We start from the raw sequence: 20,597 nt of genomic DNA on the forward strand, positions 1-20,597 counted from the left end.
GAGAAAGCCTTGCAGTTTGCCAAAAAAAATCGTTGGTTCTGTTGAACGACGTTCCTCTACTCAAAGATGTACCTACCTTCTGGTGTTCGTAGAGATAGTTAAGGATTTCTATCCATAAAACTTTTAAACCAGTCTGGTCCAGCCATGTTATTTATAAGCCAGCTGGGGGGAATATTTGTTAATTTGAGTTTTACAGCACATTGGTAAACTAGTTTCCGGACTTCTCTTGGTAGTAAACCAAAATATATTTCTTTTGAGTAGATAAGTAGCTAATTAGTTCTGGTTCTTGTGAAAATTACTTTAATCTTTTTTTAAATATGAAGAACCGTTCAATATAATGCATGGTAATTTTTTGGGGTAAGTTGTTACATATAACAACTTACCCTAAAAAATTGTAACTACCTGCCCCATGGTACGTTTTTAAATATAAATTGAAGTCAGCATTAATGGATATCGATAGTAGAAAACAACAACATTGCAAATTAAAGGTAGATATATTATGAACGTTAAAGATTAAAATTTTTGAGAAAATAAAAAATATAGACATCAGGAATCAAAAATCTCGTAAACGATTTGTTTACTTACTTGGTTCAAATCGAGACATATGCACACAACGTAGCAGCTTGGCGCTCGACGGGTCACTAATCATTTTTATGTAATGCACGATGTTATAAGAGAACAAATGAGTCCACTTATGTCCACCAAAGAGTTTAAAATCTCGGTAAAAAAGGCGTGTAACTTCTTACCCGTGTAACAACGTGCCCCCCGCTCCCCTATACAGGGTGACAATTTGAAAACGAACAGTATTTAATATTGCCTCTACCGATGATAGTATGAAAATTTGGCGAGAAACACGTCAATTTCTTTTACCATTTTTGTGTTTCTTATAGAATTCTACATAAATTTGGAACACAAAAATGGTAAAAGAAATAGGGGTTGCCATTTAAAATTTTAGGGGTAGGTACCCTGGGGATCAAAGGGTTGAAAGTAATACGACAACAAATGCCTCAAAAATTGGCCCCCTTGATATGTAAATTGGCGTATTTCGCCAAATTTTCATACTATCATCGGTAGAGGTAATATTAAATACTGTTCGTTTTCAAATTGCCATCCTGTATATTACTTTTGAAAAACTGCAAATGTAGTGTCAAAATATATTTGAAAAAATTTTTGAGAAAATAAAAAATATAGACATCAGGAATCAAAAATCTCGTAAACGATTTGTTTACTTACTTGGTTCAAATCGAGACATATGCACACAACGTAGCAGCTTGGCGCTCGACGGGTCACTAATCATTTTATGTAATGCACGATGTTATAAGAGAACAAATGAGTCCACTTATGTCCACCAAAGAGTTTAAAATCTCGGTAAAAAAGGCGTGTAACTTCTTACCCGTGTAACAACGTGCCCCCCGCTCCCCTATACAGGGTGACAATTTGAAAACGAACAGTATTTAATATTGCCTCTACCGATGATAGTATGAAAATTTGGCGAGAAACACGTCAATTTCTTTTACCATTTTTGTGTTTCTTATAGAATTCTACATAAATTTGGAACACAAAAATGGTAAAAAGAAATAGGGGTTGCCATTTAAAATTTTAGGGGTAGGTACCCTGGGGATCAAAGGGTTGAAAGTAATACGACAACAAATGCCTCAAAAATTGGCCCCTTGATATGTAAATTGGCGTATTTCGCCAAATTTTCATACTATCATCGGTAGAGGTAATATTAAATACTGTTCGTTTTCAAATTGCCATCCTGTATATTACTTTTGAAAAACTGCAAATGTAGTGTCAAAATATATTTGAAAAAATTTTTGAGAAAATAAAAAATATAGACATCAGGAATCAAAAATCTCGTAAACGATTTGTTTACTTACTTGGTTCAAATCGAGACATATGCACACAACGTAGCAGCTTGGCGCTCGACGGGTCACTAATCATTTTTATGTAATGCACGATGTTATAAGAGAACAAATGAGTCCACTTATGTCCACCAAAGAGTTTAAAATCTCGGTAAAAAAGGCGTGTAACTTCTTACCCGTGTAACAACGTGCCCCCCGCTCCCCTATACAGGGTGACAATTTGAAAACGAACAGTATTTAATATTGCCTCTACCGATGATAGTATGAAAATTTGGCGAGAAACACGTCAATTTCTTTTACCATTTTTGTGTTTCTTATAGAATTCTACATAAATTTGGAACACAAAAATGGTAAAAGAAATAGGGGTTACCATTTAAAATTTTAGGGGTAGGTACCCTGGGGATCAAAGGGTTGAAAGTAATACGACAACAAATGCCTCAAAAATTGGCCCCCTTGATATGTAAATTGGCGTATTTCGCCAAATTTTCATACTATCATCGGTAGAGGTAATATTAAATACTGTTCGTTTTCAAATTGCCATCCTGTATATTACTTTTGAAAAACTGCAAATGTAGTGTCAAAATATATTTGAATCATCCTGTATATCTATTAAAGTATTTGTCGGTACAAATGTCGGTACAGTACAATAAAATTGCCCGTATATTTTATAAAAAAGATTGGAATAAAAATCTCAAATAATTGTAAGCCTGATATGGAATCTTATCGGAATACTGGCTCACCCTGTATATGTACGATTGACATGCTATATACAGGATAATTTCTTGTTTCAGGTGCTCTGACGACGGGTCCCGGGCCACCGGCTGTGCAGGGGGCTCCGGCGGATGTTCTTCTGCACTGGGGCCCCCTGCGCGTACTACTGGCGCTGTTGCTGTGCGCAGCAGCGGCACCATCACAGGTCAATCGGAACGATTCCCGTTGGGTAAAGATTGCCAAGCGACGCCAATATCACAACCACAAAAAGCCTACCAGCACCAGGAGAGGTGGGTAATATAATAGTCATTTCTCCAAAAAAATCCTATATGGGTATTTCGCCACTGCAAGAAAATCTACAAAATAAAATAGTTGCTTTTTGTAAACACTGCTGCTTTAATCCAACAGCGACTACTTGTCAGCAGTGGCTTACAAATAAAAAAAAATGCTTAACGGACAAAAAAATGCTTAACGTTTCGGAAAGTTTATCTCTTTCCGTCGTCGGAAGCAAAAAACATAAAGGATAAAGAAAAAAAACTATTTAAAATATTTAACGGCAACTATTCGAGCCCACTTTATTTTTTTTAGACGTATCTGGTCTACAAGAACCGTTGACGTTCTATCAAAATGACATTATATAAAGTTACACTTCAAAATTAACAATTATTTAATAAGGTAAAACCAAAAAGCTTCAAACTTTCTCTATGACTATTTTTAATTTGTTTTTAGTTTTTACGTATGTTAAGTTCTTTAAAATCAAAGACGCGATTTCCATACATTACTAAGCAAAATAAAAAACTAAATCACCGCAGATGATTAAAACTAACCATTTTAATTATCTGCTGATAATGCTAACATGGTTAGCGAAACGCGCGTCCAGTGTAAAAGTAAAAGTGTTTTGGTGTATTGTGGTGATTTAGTGGTTTATTTTGCTGTGTAACACCAAAGGTTCCAACCCCCAACTGTAATATACATTACTAGCATCTACAGATACCTGAACTTGATATAATGTCATCTTTACAGAACGTCAACGGTTTTTGTAGACGTATAAAAAAACTGTTCCCGTGCCGAATTTGTTTCCAATCGACCCATTTTTAAGAAAAATCTTGATGATTTCGTCCATTTAGAGGCATCGCATCGGTTCGTCGAGGGTGTCATCCGGTAGCTCGTCCCTAATTATTCCGAAATCGACCCACATTTTTCTTCAATATATCAAATCGTTAAACCCACCCTGATGAAGATGTAAACGAAACGTCGCGCGTCGTATCCAACTTTGCAGGGTGGAACCGCGTGCACCGTCCTTCACATAATCTACTCACTAAATTTGGTCGTGATCGGACGACATCAACTTTTGACGTTTCTTACGCCAAAACTACCTGTCACAGTGACACGTATCGTACACAGTCAAGTTGGTCTTGGTCCAATCTATCGACATACCAAATTTCGTTTAAAACGATTCGGAAGATTTTTTTATTTGATTCATTAATGATGGGGGTTCACAGTGCGGGAAACTTCGCCAAAATATCATGAAAAGATGGGACTCTTTGAGCATCTACATTCCAAGTTTCAGCCCTCTAGCTCGCATAGGGCCCGAGTTACGACGCTCCAAGATTGTCATCAATTTCCACTCGCGTCTCGTGTAGCACAGCCTTCAATTATACTCCCATCGCGCTTTTGGTTTCTAAAAAGGTTTCACTTCAACAAGTCATGCCTAGTTCATACTTATGATCTTAAAGCGCGTTCTTACTTGTCAGTTTTGCTGAATTTGCTGAAACACTGCAGTAGGTATTGGGACACTTGAGCCAGACAGCCATTTCCGGTCCAGACACCTAATTCCAGGAACCCAATCAGATAAGAACATGTAAAATACGTTAATAAATAAGAATAAACAGGTTTGAGCCGCGGTGAACCGCTTTTGAACTGCTTTGAACAGCTTTTAGTTTAAAACAACAGACCTGTTCATTTTTTTGTTTAGACCTGTTTATTTCTGTTTAAAAGCGGTTCACCGCGGCTCAAACCTGTTTATTCTTATTTATTAACGTATTTTACATGTTCTTATCTGATTGGGTTCCTGGAATTAGGTGTCTGGACCGGAAGTGGCCGTCTGGCTCAAATGTCCCAATACCTACTCACTGCGACCTTAGAAAGAAAGGGGACAGACTGACTCAATGTTACTCAAAAGACAGAAAACGACGTTTGTATTTAAACGTTTCGTTTTGCTCGTTGAATTCATTCATTTGATCCAGGCATTTTTCGTTGATGTCGAAGTTATAAAATGTCTACAAAAACACAATCGCTTGTTCGAATAGTGTTTAAAATTAACATATGAGTTACGCAATACATATTCTTATGTATCAAAAACGAAATGTGGTAGGTGCTAGATCATGTGGCGATTAATTATTAGTGTGTGCTAAGTGCTAGTGCTAGTGAAACTATATTTAAAAACTTGAACAAAACAAATACGTTCTTACATTTCAGTTTATATTTATTATGCAGTCAAAATGAAAAGAAAAGTATAGCCGGTTTTCACTTTCACTGAAAGTATGTCTATACTGATGATTTTCGCTAACAATGTGTTCTCACGTTTATTATTATAGCACGATAAGTCAAAACTGATTCAGTGAGACAGTCAGGTTAAAACATGTTAGTTTCAGGTGAGAACACTCAATAAAAGGTAAAACTGCTGATTAATTCTAAAACTGTCTATGAAGATAAAGCATGCTAATTCCTTTGCAAAAAAAATATTTATGTGACTTTATCTTCTACATATAAGGAGCCATATTGAAATAATTATTGTTACTTCACATTGCCTATAACCAGATTAAGATAGTTCTGACCATATTTTTTTCTTATCATAATTTGTCAAATTATAATACGCCGTTTAGAAGTTAAGCGTAAACAGATTAAATCGTACATACATAAAAACATAACAGGTTGAAATTATTTTCATCCTTTTAGGCACACCGAAATAGGGAAACATGAAGATTTATTAGAGAAATAGAAAAGTATAATTTTAAAAATAAATAATGTTTTGGGGATAATCATTTTTTTGTCCAATAATTTTAAATTCAATCAAAACTGATTTAGTGAGACTGTCAGATGGAAACTTGTTCAGTCTCAGATGGGAACACTCAATAAAGGGCTGACTAGTTTTAAAACTACCCGAGTATTCATTTTAGCCGTAACTTAATACAATACGATCGAAAAAAAGGGGTCAGCGATGGCTGTGAAATGAAGGTTGCTGTCATTTTTTACAGGGTCCGGCAACAGTGCGTCGGGCATCTGTAGCTCCTATAATAATAAAGTTAAAGATGTTGTTTGTAATGTAACTGTAATGACATCAAAATCAAATTCCTCACGTCAGAAAACTCCCAGACACAAATTTTCTAAATATTGGCATTACTTCAGAAATTATTTGGAAAAAATCGAAATAAAAATGAAAATTCTACACCGTGTATCTCCGAAATTAAGCATTTTAGGACATACATTTATACGAACTTTTTTACTTATTTTTATCTGCAGAATATGCGGCCGAAGTTTCCGGAATACAGTTGAGACCACCCTTTGTATTAGAGAGGCCGAAGAATGCTTTTCTATCGTTTTGGTGCGAGATCCTTAATCTCTAATCGCCAAGTCGTTGTGTTTGTCGTTTCGTTGGAGAAACAACCTATGGACAGCCCACCTGATGAAGGGTAGGCCCAGAAACCAGTCGTGGGAGTTGGAGTTGCCCCCCCCCCCTTAACGACAACTTAACGACACACGTAACAATTTTTTCTTTTTCAAAAAAAAAATTTCAAAGATTTTCTAAAATTGCTTTGAACAGGAAAACATTTAAAAGCTTAACAAATACATGAAACGTAAAACTAAAAAAGTATCTATTTACACTCCAATAAAATCCTTTATGGGTATTTCGCCACTGCACTGCAAAATACCCATTAAGGATTTTTTGGAGAGATGAATCCGCCACATAGGTATAGACATTTTTTATCTATTTACATTAATCGCAGTTTAGAGGCAGACTTGACGTAAGTGCCGGTTGCCGGTAATGGAACACAACCGCTAAATTCGTACACTAAATAGTTGTATATCGTAACATTTCCGTTTAGTTCATTATCCCAATCAATTCTCTAACAACTTCAAACTGCTCCAAAGTTTCACAAAGACATCGTCCACACTGCAAAATGCATGCGATTCAAATCCTTTGATCTTCGCTTAAAAATCGCTAACCGAGGGAGTCCAATTTATGCGACGAACACGTTTCGACATTAATAAAATTTATCTCGAGCGTGCAAACATTTGCAACGAACAGTTGGGTCGACGTAAGTTTTTATCATTTATAACATTAATTTATATCATTAAACCGAGTCTATACCTGCGGAATGTCTCGTGTAATATACAGACTGAGATTGACTTGAGCCAAGCGTTGTAATGTAACCAAGTAGCATTTTTAGACACACAATCGAAACACAATCTCTGCTGAGAAACATTGCGAAACAGTTTCGTCACATTTTTGAGACGTATGTTTCGTAACATAAATCGCTGTTTGTTTCGAAACATTTTAACAAAATATGGTTTGGTTACATAAACTATAACAATAAAGATCTTAGTGTCACAAATTTTTCGAAACTTTTAAGAAACAGATGTCGGCTCACATTTACAGATTTCGTACCCGTTTTGTGCCTGAAAAGTTTCCATAATTTATTTGATATTCTGTCAAATAGAAAAATTGGATTTTGTTCTGCAGTTTTTGCATTTAAGCATTCTTCTAAGTTATTATAGTACTATAATTAAAAAATCAGAAGGAAGGACATACTCGTATATGGTGAGTACAAATACAGATATTTTTCTTATGCGATTTTGTAAATATTTATTATACGCATTACAGAGATGATTTGTTTTAGGAATTTAGGAATATATGTCAGCCACTACCCATACCCGACAGGAGACCGAAGAAAATTTTTAACAGCAAACGTTTTTTTTTTTCTCTTTTTTCCACAATGGAATACATGTTTTCATGTTGTAACAAGTAAATAATTTTTTTTAATTATTTTGACCAGAACTTTTGATTGGCGTTGTTGACAGGTGACTAGCTCGAAATTTCGTCACAGATAGCGCTAAATCGAAACATTTTGGAGACGAAGTTTCCATTTATTGTCGATTCATTTTCGAAACACGAGTTTCTCTCTTTTTAGACACAGATATGATATAATGTAGATGATTTGTGTCCGACTCCATGTGAATTTTATAAAATAATGAATTAACATTGCGCCATGTTGGCTAGTGATAACTAAAAATACATGTTTTATCGGCTGTTGAGCTTTTATACTTATAAGAACGCCTTCTACTTACACTGATTTATATATTTTTATTTTCAGAACCATGATATACACATAAAAATAAAAATCTATATTTGAAACAAAAATATTTTGTAGCCTAAAAATAATGATATATAGAAGGGGCATTAAAAATAAGAAGGTACATTATTAAATTAAACGATGAATTTGCTTTTGGCAGACATTTTTTGTGCGAGAAAACCTAAAAACAAAGATCTTAAAAGGAAAAAAAATTATGGCGGAGGTCGACATTGTTGATGGCTGTTTTCATTTTGAAATCCACACACAGACAGATCATTTTCGTTTGGTATTTTGCTTCTTCACATTTAAAAACAGTGGCTGCTGAAAACGAAAACATCTTGGACACAAATTATTGCAGAAAATGTTTCGAAACATTTCCTCTAAATGTTTTGATTCCGCATAGAAACATTTCAGGAAACGGCTAGTGCCACCACATTGAAAACACATGTAATAAAGCCATATAAAATATATAGGTTTCGAAAATGTTTCCGATTTGTGGCATACCGTTTGCATGTTGTGACAAACAGACACCATTATTAGAAACATTACATAAAATGTGTCCAAACATGCTACTTGGGAACGCTTTGTAACCCGAGCATTTGTTAGTCAATGCTGGGAACTAATCGGCGAACCGAGCTGCTCGCGAACAACAACGGTGCTCCACTCGACTGTCTGTTTTTTAGCGAATATCTTTGATTGTTAAACTTTACAGACCTGAATGTTACGCTCAAAACAAACGGAATGGCAAATGAAGACGAAAAATTGAAAACTTATTTTCAGCGAACCGAACAGCAAACGAAACATATTTTTGCATTCCCAGTGAGGCTTCAAATATGGATGCTGCAGCAGTTGATGCACCTACCTGATCCCGGTCGTCAGCTCTATTTCATTATATTTTAGGGTTCCGTACCCAAAGGATAAAAACGGGAACTCTATTACTAAGATTTCGCTATCCGTCCGTCCGTCCGTCTGTCACAAATCTTATGAACCGTTATAGCTAGACTGTTGAAATTTTTACAAATAATGTATCTATGTTGCCGCTATAAGAACAAATACTAAAAACAGAATTAAATAAATGTTTATAAATAAAAAAATACTTTCACTAAACATTATCTTTTAAGTAAGAATTTTACATAGAATCTTTCAAGTCCTCGGTGGCCGCGTGGTTAAAGCGTTAGGACTTTACGCTGCTATGACGTTGGAGTCGTAGTAAGGCAGGTTCGAATCCTAGCCAAGGCGACTTTTTTTAATCGTTTTTTTTTTAATTTTTACATATTTATTTTTACTTTTTACATATTTATTATTGATTCTTACAATTTTTAGTAATATGTTTCTTCTTTTTTTTTAATTACTTATACGCGCATTAAAACTTTCAGCTAAATCGGAAAAAAAGTTTATAATAATAATATAGTGTCTAATGTTGTATAGATAATGAATGGTATGGAACCCTTCGTGCGCGAGTCCGACTCGCACTTGACCAATTTTTTCGAATTTGAATTGTCTCGAGCAGTGAACAAGCATTACATTACAGCCAGGCCCTGCGCACTCTCCGCGAAACGTCAAACCACGAAATTAGTACGACTTCAAGACACCGTGCGCTAGTGTCGCCTGGCGGGAGAAAGCGACAGCCAATAAGAATTTTTCTGTTTTATGATTGATACTGCTCAAAAGAGGGGCGACCGGCTGAATTTTAAAATTCTTCAATCTATCCCCGTCATCCTTTGGGTTTGTTCGTGGTTCGATCTAAATTTTTGTAATTGTTACGAAGTGTTATTGTTTTGACTTTTTAAAAATGGTGTTATATTGCTGTGTGTTGGGCTGTAAATCCTCTAGTAGATCGTCGATTTTACATAGTATGCCAATGGATAAAGAGGTAAGTGTCCTTATGTTTTTGACCCGTTTAAAAATTTGTATATGTAGTATTTTTTTAGGGTTATGCCCAGGTCCAACCTGGGCATTTAAGTCCAGGAGATCCTCTAAAAAAACTTGCATTTGAAGTATTTTAAAAAAAATAAAGTAAAACATAAAAGCCTTAAATAAAATTAAACAAGTCCCTTTATAAAGTTTAATGTTTTATTGCTTTTGTTGATAAATATTGTTTATATTATAATGTAAAATGTCTGTATAATGTGTATGTATATAACGTAAGGTAATAATCTATATAACGAATTATTTTTTATTCAAATGTTGAATGGATAATATTATAGTATTATTTGATGATTTTTAATAAAATTTTTGTGTGTCATATTGGTTATTGTATTATTGTTCCGTATCAGTCTTATTAGAAATATTATATACATATTGCTTTTTTCTAAACGTGAAAGAATTAATACTGTTTTTTTTTTAGTTTTCTGTAAAATAAAAGTTATATTTTACAGAAAACTAAAAAAACAGTATTAATTCTTTCACCTTTGGTAAAAAAGCAATAATGCAATTCAATTTCAAATTTTAAATTCCCAGTACCTGGCGGGAAAAATGAAGATTTAGTACGTCTTCAACTCACCGAGCGCTGTAAAACGCGTTTTCGATAAATGACGAGAGTTGCCAATCTAAATGTTTTTTGGTCTGTGATTACAGCGTCCGGCTCAAGTCAATCTTCGTCTTGTAGCCATTATTTATTATACCGTGTGGTGCATCGGAACACGGGACATAGGAAATCTCATGTAAATTTTGAAAAGGTCAAATATTATCTCCCCTAATAAATTTTATGCAAAAGTTGTATTGAGTTTTTTGAAAAGGCGTTAAAGTTGTACTTTTGTCTAGAATGTCGTTTTATTTGGAATAACCATTTAAAGGATATTTGCAAAAATCTGCATTCAAATTAGTAATAGTACAATGTGCAACTAGGGCGAAAAGTTGTCGATTGGTTAGGTTGTAGCGCACGAGAGCGAAGTTAAGGTTACGAGCGAAGCGAGTGCGCTCATTCGCTCGAGTGGGCAATCGACAACTTCGCACGAGTTGCACATACTATTTTTTATTACGTATACGGGTATAATTGGAGTAGTAATTTTAGTCAAAAAAAAATAATGAAAAAGTTAAAAGATATTTTAATAACCTTTGTAGCCAAGAATTCGCGATCAGGAGCTTCACGTAGGAATTGGTCAACTTGTTCACTTAATTTCCGGGCTTTCTTGTTCTTAAAACCTTTACTATTCTGCTTTAAAAAAGCGATTAATCTTGAATAGTTATGAATATTGAAGTTATGCTTTATATCAACCATTCTTCTCAACATTGAACAGTTGCATATACGGTTTTCGGCTATTTTTGAACTATATAAGAAAATTTTTATATACTCACATTCTATTGACCTTAGAGATTGTAAATATGCTGGGGGAGAAGAGAAATTTTGTTTCTTTAAGTATTTTTTCAACCAAACAAACTTACGGGACCGGGGAGCTAATAGGGATGCTGGGCGGGGTAAAAGCGTACAAACTGGGTAAAACATGACATACAAATATAGAAAAATCGCATTTTCCATTTAAAAGAATTGAGAAAATATAGATTATGCACGGACTTTCAAAATATTTAAATTTAATATTTGACACATATTTGACGTTATGAGCATTTTTACACTTGATTTGACATGACACCGACAAAAAGGAAAGCAATGTTGCCAGTCCCACTGAATTTTCTTTAAAATTTTTATATCTGTAGCAAAAATCAAACTAACCCAAATAAAGCAAATTTAATTTAAATAAAACAGACATTGAACAATGAAAATAATATATTTTATTTTTATGAAATATATAAAAATAAAACCTTAAACTAACAAAACATAAAAAACAAAACCAAAATAACATTTCACTCTTGTGTTTTGTTTGTGTTTTCTTCTTTTTCACTAGATTAAAAAATAGTTTATTATATTTTTAGTGCTATTTGGGATTCGTTTCACTTTATGGCCCTCAAAATTAAGAAATTTTCTATAAAATGAAGTGTCTATTCTAATGCTGTTAAGACAAACATAAAGAGCTTGAGTTGAGGAAAAATGCAATTTTGGTAAAATAAGAGAAAACATTTTCTAACATACGAAAAAAAAACAAAGAATCAAACCAAACAAGACCAACCGAATCTAAACCAAACCAACAAAACCAACCATAACAAAACCAACCAAAACCAAACTAACCAAGACCAAACCAAACAAACCGCTCAGTGTGTTTTCATTGCTAGAGCTATAACTAAGCAATTCTCTATACCGCGGGCGGCGATTTAAAAATCAATAAAACATTTTAAAACCTATGACGTCATTTTTCCCTTTGAAAAAAAGGATGCATGAAATTCCGGACAATTTACTAGCTGATTTGGCAACTATGCATCAATTCACAATGTTTGTCAAAATTCAACCTTCACTACTGTCAGCATATCCTTCAATGTAACCTGCCAATGATTTCTGAATAAAACAATTCTTCTGTTTTTAATAGTTTTTTTTGAAGAAATATTACATTAAAAGTTTAATTAAAGGATTGTAAAATGGTTGTGTTATTGGTATCTTTAATCGGAATATTGTTTTTACCCCGCCCAGCACCCCTATTCGCTCCCCGGTCCCGTAAGTTAGTTTGGTTGAAAAAATACTTAACTAAACACAATTTCTCTTCTCCCCCAGCATATTTGCAATCTCTAAGGTCAATAGAATGTGAGTATATAAAAATTTTCTTATATAGTCGAAAAATAGCCGAAAACCGTATATGCAACAATTACCATTGAATATTTCGCCCATAAAGTTGACGGCAAGAGTTTCGTATAGCTCACTAAAATATTTCAAAAACACCTCTTCAGAGAGACTTGTAATTCGTGGTGTTGCTCGCCAGTGCATAAAATGTTTGTATGCTGATTCATATTTAATCCGTGATGTTGCAGGGGTCAGATTATTAATCACCTCATTAGCTCTTTTAAGAATTTCAGGCGGTATAGTCTCATCATTTGGTGTTTCAAGAATTTCTGGCGATATAGATTCATCATTATCACTTTCATCAGTTTCCGGAATCCAGTCGGGGTTATTACTCATGTTTTCTTTATTTTAATTTTTATTTTAGCTTATTAAAACGCGAATACAAAATAATTTATTTAAATGCCAACCTCACTTCTTTAATATTGACACTTCGAGACTGTCTTTTTTGCTTGTCAATTTGCATGTGCCAATGAAAATTTTGGTGCCAGAAGATGGCGAGAAGTTTACATGTCGCACTCACAAATCTACTTTAAATTTCCTCAAAACTATGCTCAAAACTCTTGTGGTAATTATGAAGTGGGCAACTAGCGTCTTTTTGACTCCAAAAGAAAGCGAAAAGATACTACTTTCCCCGCATGAGTAATAAAAAAATTATAATATGGCCCCATATATGGCCCAGACTTTGAATAAGAAGACTAAGGAAGGAGCATATCAAAAATCTTAGGTATACCGCAATGGGCCTCAAATATGGCCGACTTAAATTCCGGTTTATCAGTGTCGTTCTAATTTTATTTAAAAAATGTAAAACTATGATGTAAGGTAGACGTGGGGTAGACTCAATAATTTGTTGTTTTATTTTACGTTGTGAATAAATGTTGGTAGTTATTAAAATTGTTATAAAAATATATAATTCTAATAAAAATAGATAAGTTATAAAAAGTATTTATTACCACAAACATCCGATACGCTACTGAAGCAGGTAAGTCAAATTAACGTATCTAAATTCTTTGACATCTAATCTTTGACAAGTAATAAATAAAAGCTAAAATGCAAGAAAAATATATAATTTAGTTAATTTAAGTGAATTTCATAAATGATCGGTTTACTACACGTATGTATATTATATAGTCACTTACTAGCGAAAAGTTGTTCCATTATTTCACTCAATTTTTGCCGAGATTTACCGCACGCTACACATCCAACTATTTTAGAGTCTCTTTCGATAAATCGCGATAGTGTCACTGTTAATTTAAGTGCTGCCACAATTTCCATCTAGATTTACTACCTTTATACAACTATCAGTAGTAGAATAAATAATAAATAACATAAAATAACCTCCGTAAAGACTGACAAATCCACAAAATTTCAAATCAAATTCAAATGTGTCAAGTTTAGATTGGAAAGTGCCCATAAGGACAATGTAAACACTATTTGGCGCTATTCTTGCAACGGTCGCGACCCAAAACTTTTGAAAATTTCGGAGCGGTTCGGCTTTTTCCGGAATTATATCGCCAAATATTGTTTATTCAAATTTATTATTATTTTCGTTTAATTTTATAAATAAAATACAGTGTGTTGCATACAAGAAACTTTATTTTATATAAGGACTTTGACATTTGATTCTGACTTTGACAAGAGAAAATTATTTCTGTTTTTGTTTGCCGTTGTTCTTAGCGTATATCGCGTATAACGGTCGCGACCCAACATAATTTCGCGATTTAAAATTTATACGGGCTTTCCAATCTAAACTTGTTGCATTTATCTATGAATGTGTCAAATGAATCGTCAAACAGAACTGTCAAGGATCCCCACCCTAGAGTGCTTTTATGGCGCTTTTTCCGCCCACCATGCATGAATAGATGGATAGCATTATGCTCCTTCCTTAGTCTTCTTATTCAAAGGGCCCAGAGAAAGGTATAATATATTAAATATAATTAATTATAATAAATACCGTCAAAAATGTGAGTGTGTCATTGTCAAATTCTATGTCACATTTTGTTTACACAAATTTGAAGGTAGTAAATAGAGTAATTTTGTATAAATTAATTAAGATTTTCGCAACACGATAAACATAAAAAAGTTACGATGGGTAAACGGCATTTTGCGGGAAATAGTATTCCCGCTGTGTTAGATTAGTTCGCAGCTCAGTCTCCGAAAAGCTTATACTGAATAGGTCAACAGTTTAAAGAATAAACTACTAGGCAGGGGTTTGAGCCCAGTTTAAGTTGGTACAGTTTAAGCACATGAAAGTGTGAAGACAAAAATAAGTGAACAGGAAGAAAACAACAATAACGGTTTCTTCCTGTGGAGAACACTCGAAAAACGTCTTTATGGGCATATTAAATACAAAAATTTAGATGAGCTGAAAACGTGGATGTCTGTGGAAGCTAAAGATTCTCCCCTTAACAGCTTTGTATTGTGAGGTGTGAATTTATCTAAATCATTCATTATTATTTAACTTATCATTAACTAATCATTTGGGGTATTGTATAGCTGTGAATGGGGGATATAAACATTTTATTAATTAGTATAGTTTAATAAGGTTCTCTTCAGGGGCGGCTTGTCCTATGAGGCAGATGAGGCAGTGCCTCACCAATACATTTGAAGAATTACACGTATTAATCGATACATCTTTAATCACAATTTTATATTTTTTTCCCTATTTGCAATCAATAATAATTGTATTTTTTATCCGTCATTCTACAATAAATTACGTCGATGGTATTCCTTTAAACGCGCTTCCTTTCCCATATGCGACAAACTCGACGATATATATATATATATATATATATATATATATATATATATATATATATATATATATATATATATATATATATATATATATATATATATATATATATATATATATATATATATATATATATATCCATCTCATTTGTTCTTTAAGAAGTATATGTGCAGAGGTTTGCCTCTCGCCTTTCCTTGTGTAACGTATTGTGGTATATCGCATTGACGGAGCGACAGCGTTCACTGGAATCTTAAATCTATAGAATGAAAAGAAAAAGTATAGGCAAAACCTTTAGTTGAAGAGAGATAAAATGTATGGAGTAGTAGCGCGTAAAAAGACCGTATTGAGGCGAGCCTCAAATGTAAATTTAAACCTTAAAAGTCGATCGTTAAAAATATGTATCACTTCCCGATCAGCCCGAGATATTTTAGGCGACAGGCTGAAAATGCAGAATTGCATTATTTGGGAATTTGTATTAGTTTGAATTACAGTTTGAATTAACTCTGCCGGTTATTGCACTGTTTTGTCTCTAATTGATTAATATAAATACCTAAAAAGTGAGCAGTGACTTGTTGATTGATATGATGATTTAGAGGGACCATGCATCATCAGAGGACTTCCCCAGGTAAAGTTTTTCGAATTCGAATCATTTCTAGATAAATTGTGTACTCGTATAGTCAAAAAGTAAAGCAACCTGTTACAGAGATTTCATTTTGTTTTATTTTTATAGGATGGGTAGAAAAACAAAATTTTACCATACAGAGTAAAATATAAGACAAAATATCCTGAGGTCGCTTTGATAAAAATTTACTGTTGCAATAGCCCTATGTAATAGGTACCGTATGATCGAAAAAAAACGGCGTCCAGTTGGCTTGAAAATAACGATCGATGACATTTCCCATATAATTTTACATATACAATGACAGCGATCTTCATTTCATAGCCATCGCTGACGCCGTTTTTATTCGATCATACGGTATAATACTGCGAATTATATTACATAAGGCTTAAGGCAACTGCTAAAAATTTAGAAATATTTTAAATACAAAAATGTGCGATTTTTAAGTCTGTAGGTATCTAAAATACTAAAAATAATATACAGTGTGTAATGCATTTAAAAAAAAATTTGAGATATAGCATTATAATATTGCAATGTTGGCCCTGCCATAAAAAAATCCCTGTATATAATAATGTAAATTTTTCTCGGATTTCTTCTTTTCTCCTACATACCTCGCTATATACATACTTAAGCAATAATATATCAATAAGTTAAATTCACTCCAGGTTTTTACCACTTTTTAAAAAATGAAATTTTTCAAATATGAATTATCATGGAAATCCCGCATATATAGTGCTTCAAATAAATCAATAGTGTGATGTATGCTGAATTTTATGTTGAACCCAATTCTGTACAGAAAAATGGTAATGCGATTGCAATTTTAAAGAAAATTTTTTTTAGGATATGCACTTTTTTAAATAGAACTTTTTTTTCATATATTTGTCAACTACGAAGATATTGGACTTCCTCGTACAAATGGTCACCCTATATACATACTAATAAAAATTCTCTTCTAATGTGCCTCACCATCTTCCAGTGCTACGAGCCGCCCCTGGTTCTCTTAGTTACAAATATTTCTTTTATTTGTTAATTTATTGTGGATGGTATGTGGTAGGAGCGAGGGCTGCGAGTGATCTGGTAATGAACAGCAATTAAGTCATACTCCGCGAATACAGTTCAACTAATTCTCAATTCAACTAATTCTTTTATAAATGATCATTCCAATTCAGAAAAAAATAACCATTCTTTCCAAACCTCATATATCCTTGTAATGTGACAAAATAAAAAAATATCCTAAAAATGTGACATCGAATTTGACAATGACAAAGTCATATTTTTGTTGGTATTTTAATTGTAGCTTTCTCTGGGCCGTATTATAAATTTTTAGTAATAGTCTAAGAGCCTAGCAATGTTTTCGAGAAAGTATTTTAAGAAAGCTGGCTCTTTGCTATATCGTTTACTGTGCTATTGATACCCGTTGCGGTCACTACTGCGCATCAGAAGGAGGTCCTATATATATTTTTTTTTACTTTAGACCTATAAATTCTAGTATTGAATATAAATCGAACATGTCTCCATAGCGCAGTGCGTAGAGTATCAGACTACGAACCGAGGATTCAGAGTTCGAATCCGGGTCAGAGCAAAGACTTTTTTATTTTATTTTCGTTTATATTCTGATAGTAAAGTATTAAATACTTATTCTGGTGATTTAAAAAAAAACAAATATTTAATACTTACTATCAGAATATAAACGAAAATAAAATAAAAAAGTCTTTGCTCTGACCCGGATTCGAACTCTGAATCCTCGGCGCCATAAAAGCACTCTAGGGTGGGGATCCTTGACAGTTCTGTTTGACGATTCATTTGACACATTCATAGATAAATGCAACAAGTTTAGATTGGAAAGCCCGTATAAATTTTAAATCGCGAAATTATGTTGGGTCGCGACCGTTATACGCGATCTGGCGCTGCTATAGCGGTCGCTAAGAACAACGGCAAACAAAAACAGAAATAATTTTCTCTTGTCAAAGTCAGAATCAAATGTCAAAGTCCTTATATAAAATAAAGTTTCTTGTATGCAACACACTGTATTTTATTTATAAAATTAAACGAAAATAATAATAAATTTGAATAAACAATATTTGGCGATATAATTCCGGAAAAAGCCGAACCGCTCCGAAATTTTCAAAAGTTTTGGGTCGCGACCGTTGCAAGAATAGCGCCAAATAGTGTTTACATTGTCCTTATGGGCACTTTCCAATCTAAACTTGACACATTTGAATTTGATTTGAAATTTTGTGGATTTGTCAGTCTTTACGGAGGTTATTTTATGTTATTTATTCTACTACTGATAGTTGTATAAAGGTAGTAAATCTAGATGGAAATTGTGGCAGCACTTAAATTAACAGTGACACTATCGCGATTTATCGAAAGAGACTCTAAAATAGTTTTTGTTCTGACCCGGATTCGAACTCTGACTCCTTGCTTAATAGGCGGAACCTCTACGCGCTGAGCTATGGAGACTCGGTACTCGGTCGGATTATATTCAATACTAGAATTTAAAGGACTAATAAAAATATAGGATCTTCTTTCAATGCGCAGTAGGGAACGGAACGTTTACCGGCAGCCAGACGGGCCGCATGGTGTTCTAGAGAGCATAGTAAAAGATTATCTATATCAAAGAGCCAGACGCCTTAAAATACTTGTTTTTCTGACGTTGCTAGCTCTCGTACTATAATTTGAAGGTAGATTTTTGCAAATAACTTTTAGATGCATATTCCAAATAAAACAAAATTCTATATGAAAGTACAACTTTAACGCCTCTTCAAAAAAGTCTAATATCTACAATTTTTACATAAAATCATCTAAGAAGATAATATTTTATCATTTTAAATTTACCTGGGATTTCCTATATCCCGTGTTTCGATGCACCACACAGTAGATATATTAGAGAATATTTAATATTACCGTTTTAGAGAAAATAAAAAAAAACATAAAAATGTAGCTCAATTTTCTGTAACTCAGTTCTAAAAATCATTTATTTTGTAACATTAAACAAAATAAATTTTGTGCTTCTTTAACATTTTAGAACAGCAGAAAAGATGACGTTAATTAAAATTTTCTCAATAACAATCTATCAAAGAATGAAATGCAAATTATATTACCATAGAAACGCGTTTTGATTCAGAACAACCTTTGAATAAGAAGACTAAGGAAGGAGCATATCAAAAATCTTAGGTTGGATGGGCCTCAAATATGGCCGACTTAAATTCCGGTTTATCAGTGCCGTTCTAATTTTATTTAAAAAATGTAAAACTATGATGTAGGGTAGACGTGGGCTAGACTCAATAATTTGTTATTTTATTTTACGTTGTGAATAAATGTTATATAAAAAATATTAAAATATATAATTCTAATAAAAATAGATAAGTTATAATAAGTATTTATTAACACAAACATCCGATACGCTACTGAAGCAGGTCAGTCAAATTAACGTATCAAAATTCTTTGACATCTGATCTTTGACAAGTAATAAATAAAAGCTAAAATGCAAGAAAATATATAATTTAGTTAATTTAAGTGAATTTTTCATAAATGATCGGTTTACTACACGTATGTACCGTATGATCGAGAAAAAACGGCGTCAGCGATGGCTATGGAATGAAGATCGCTGTCATTTTAAATGTAAATTTATATGGGAAATGTCATTGATGTTCATTTCCCAGCCAACTGGACGCCGTTTTTTTTCGATCATACGGTATATTATATAGTCACTTACTAGCGAAAAGTTGTTCCATTATTTCACTCAATTTTTGTCGAGATCTACCGCACGCTACACAACCAACTATTTTAGAGTCTTTTTCGATAAATCGCGATAATGTCACTGTTAATTTAAGTTCTGCCACAATTTCCATCTAGATTTACTACCTTTATACAACTATCAGTACCTAGTAGAATAAATAATAAATAACATAAAATAAGCTCCGTAAAGACTGACAAATCCACAAAATTCCAAATCAAATTCAAATGTGTCAAATGAATCGTCAAACAGAACTGTCAAGGATCCCCACCCTAGAGAGCTTTTTCCGCCCACCATGCATGAATACATGGATAGCATTATGCTCCTTCCTATGTCTTCTTATTCAAAGAGAACAACCATATTTTTTCATGTTTTCTATAATTTTCTCTTAAACGGTATGGAAATTTGGAGAAGTATAAACAGGTGTTATATTTCATGCTTTATGATTTATTTTAGGATAAGCAAAAATTTTTATGAAGAATGCATTTTTCTCAAAATGTTCTATAATGAAGTTTTTCCTCTTGTAAAGACAATCCGGGGACATACTGTAGATTATGTTACATTTTTTTATTATTTTATTCTTATATTTTATTTCACATAAATTTACAGACTTTCTGATCACAACTACATTTTAAAAGGTTTGTTCCAACCAGCATTTCGGGATCGTTTCGAAATCGTACTCGAATCAGTTTTCATGCACTTTGTTAGCATGCGCGGACTTCGAATAGTTTCGTGACGGTGCAAAAAGTATCAACGTTGGAACGCTTTGTGGATTGTTTTCGGGACTGTCAAAAGTGTATCAATCGGTTTTTTGTTTTTGTTTAGAATTTCATAACATAACCCTATTATTTTTGTTTGCAATTTGCAATAATAATAATTATTATTCTTGAA

General features: G+C 33.3%; 1 protein-coding gene across 1 annotated transcript in view; it reads left to right on the forward strand.

The window, feature by feature from the left end:
* Nucleotides 1-337: 337 nt before the first annotated feature.
* Nucleotides 338-20,597, forward strand: part of LOC115874888 (inactive rhomboid protein 1) — a 143,175-nt gene continuing 122,915 nt past the window's right edge. The window contains exons 1-2 of the mRNA XM_030890187.1: nucleotides 338-357; nucleotides 2,657-2,866. Of these exons, the coding sequence (XP_030746047.1) occupies nucleotides 338-357; nucleotides 2,657-2,866 (230 nt within the window). The remainder of the gene's footprint in view (nucleotides 358-2,656; nucleotides 2,867-20,597) is intronic.

The sequence above is a fragment of the Sitophilus oryzae genome, unplaced genomic scaffold (genome assembly GCF_002938485.1).
Source record: "Sitophilus oryzae breed Bouriz unplaced genomic scaffold, Soryzae_2.0 scaffold_1307_pilon_pilon, whole genome shotgun sequence".
In the NCBI taxonomy this organism is placed as follows: domain Eukaryota; kingdom Metazoa; phylum Arthropoda; class Insecta; order Coleoptera; family Curculionidae; genus Sitophilus; species Sitophilus oryzae.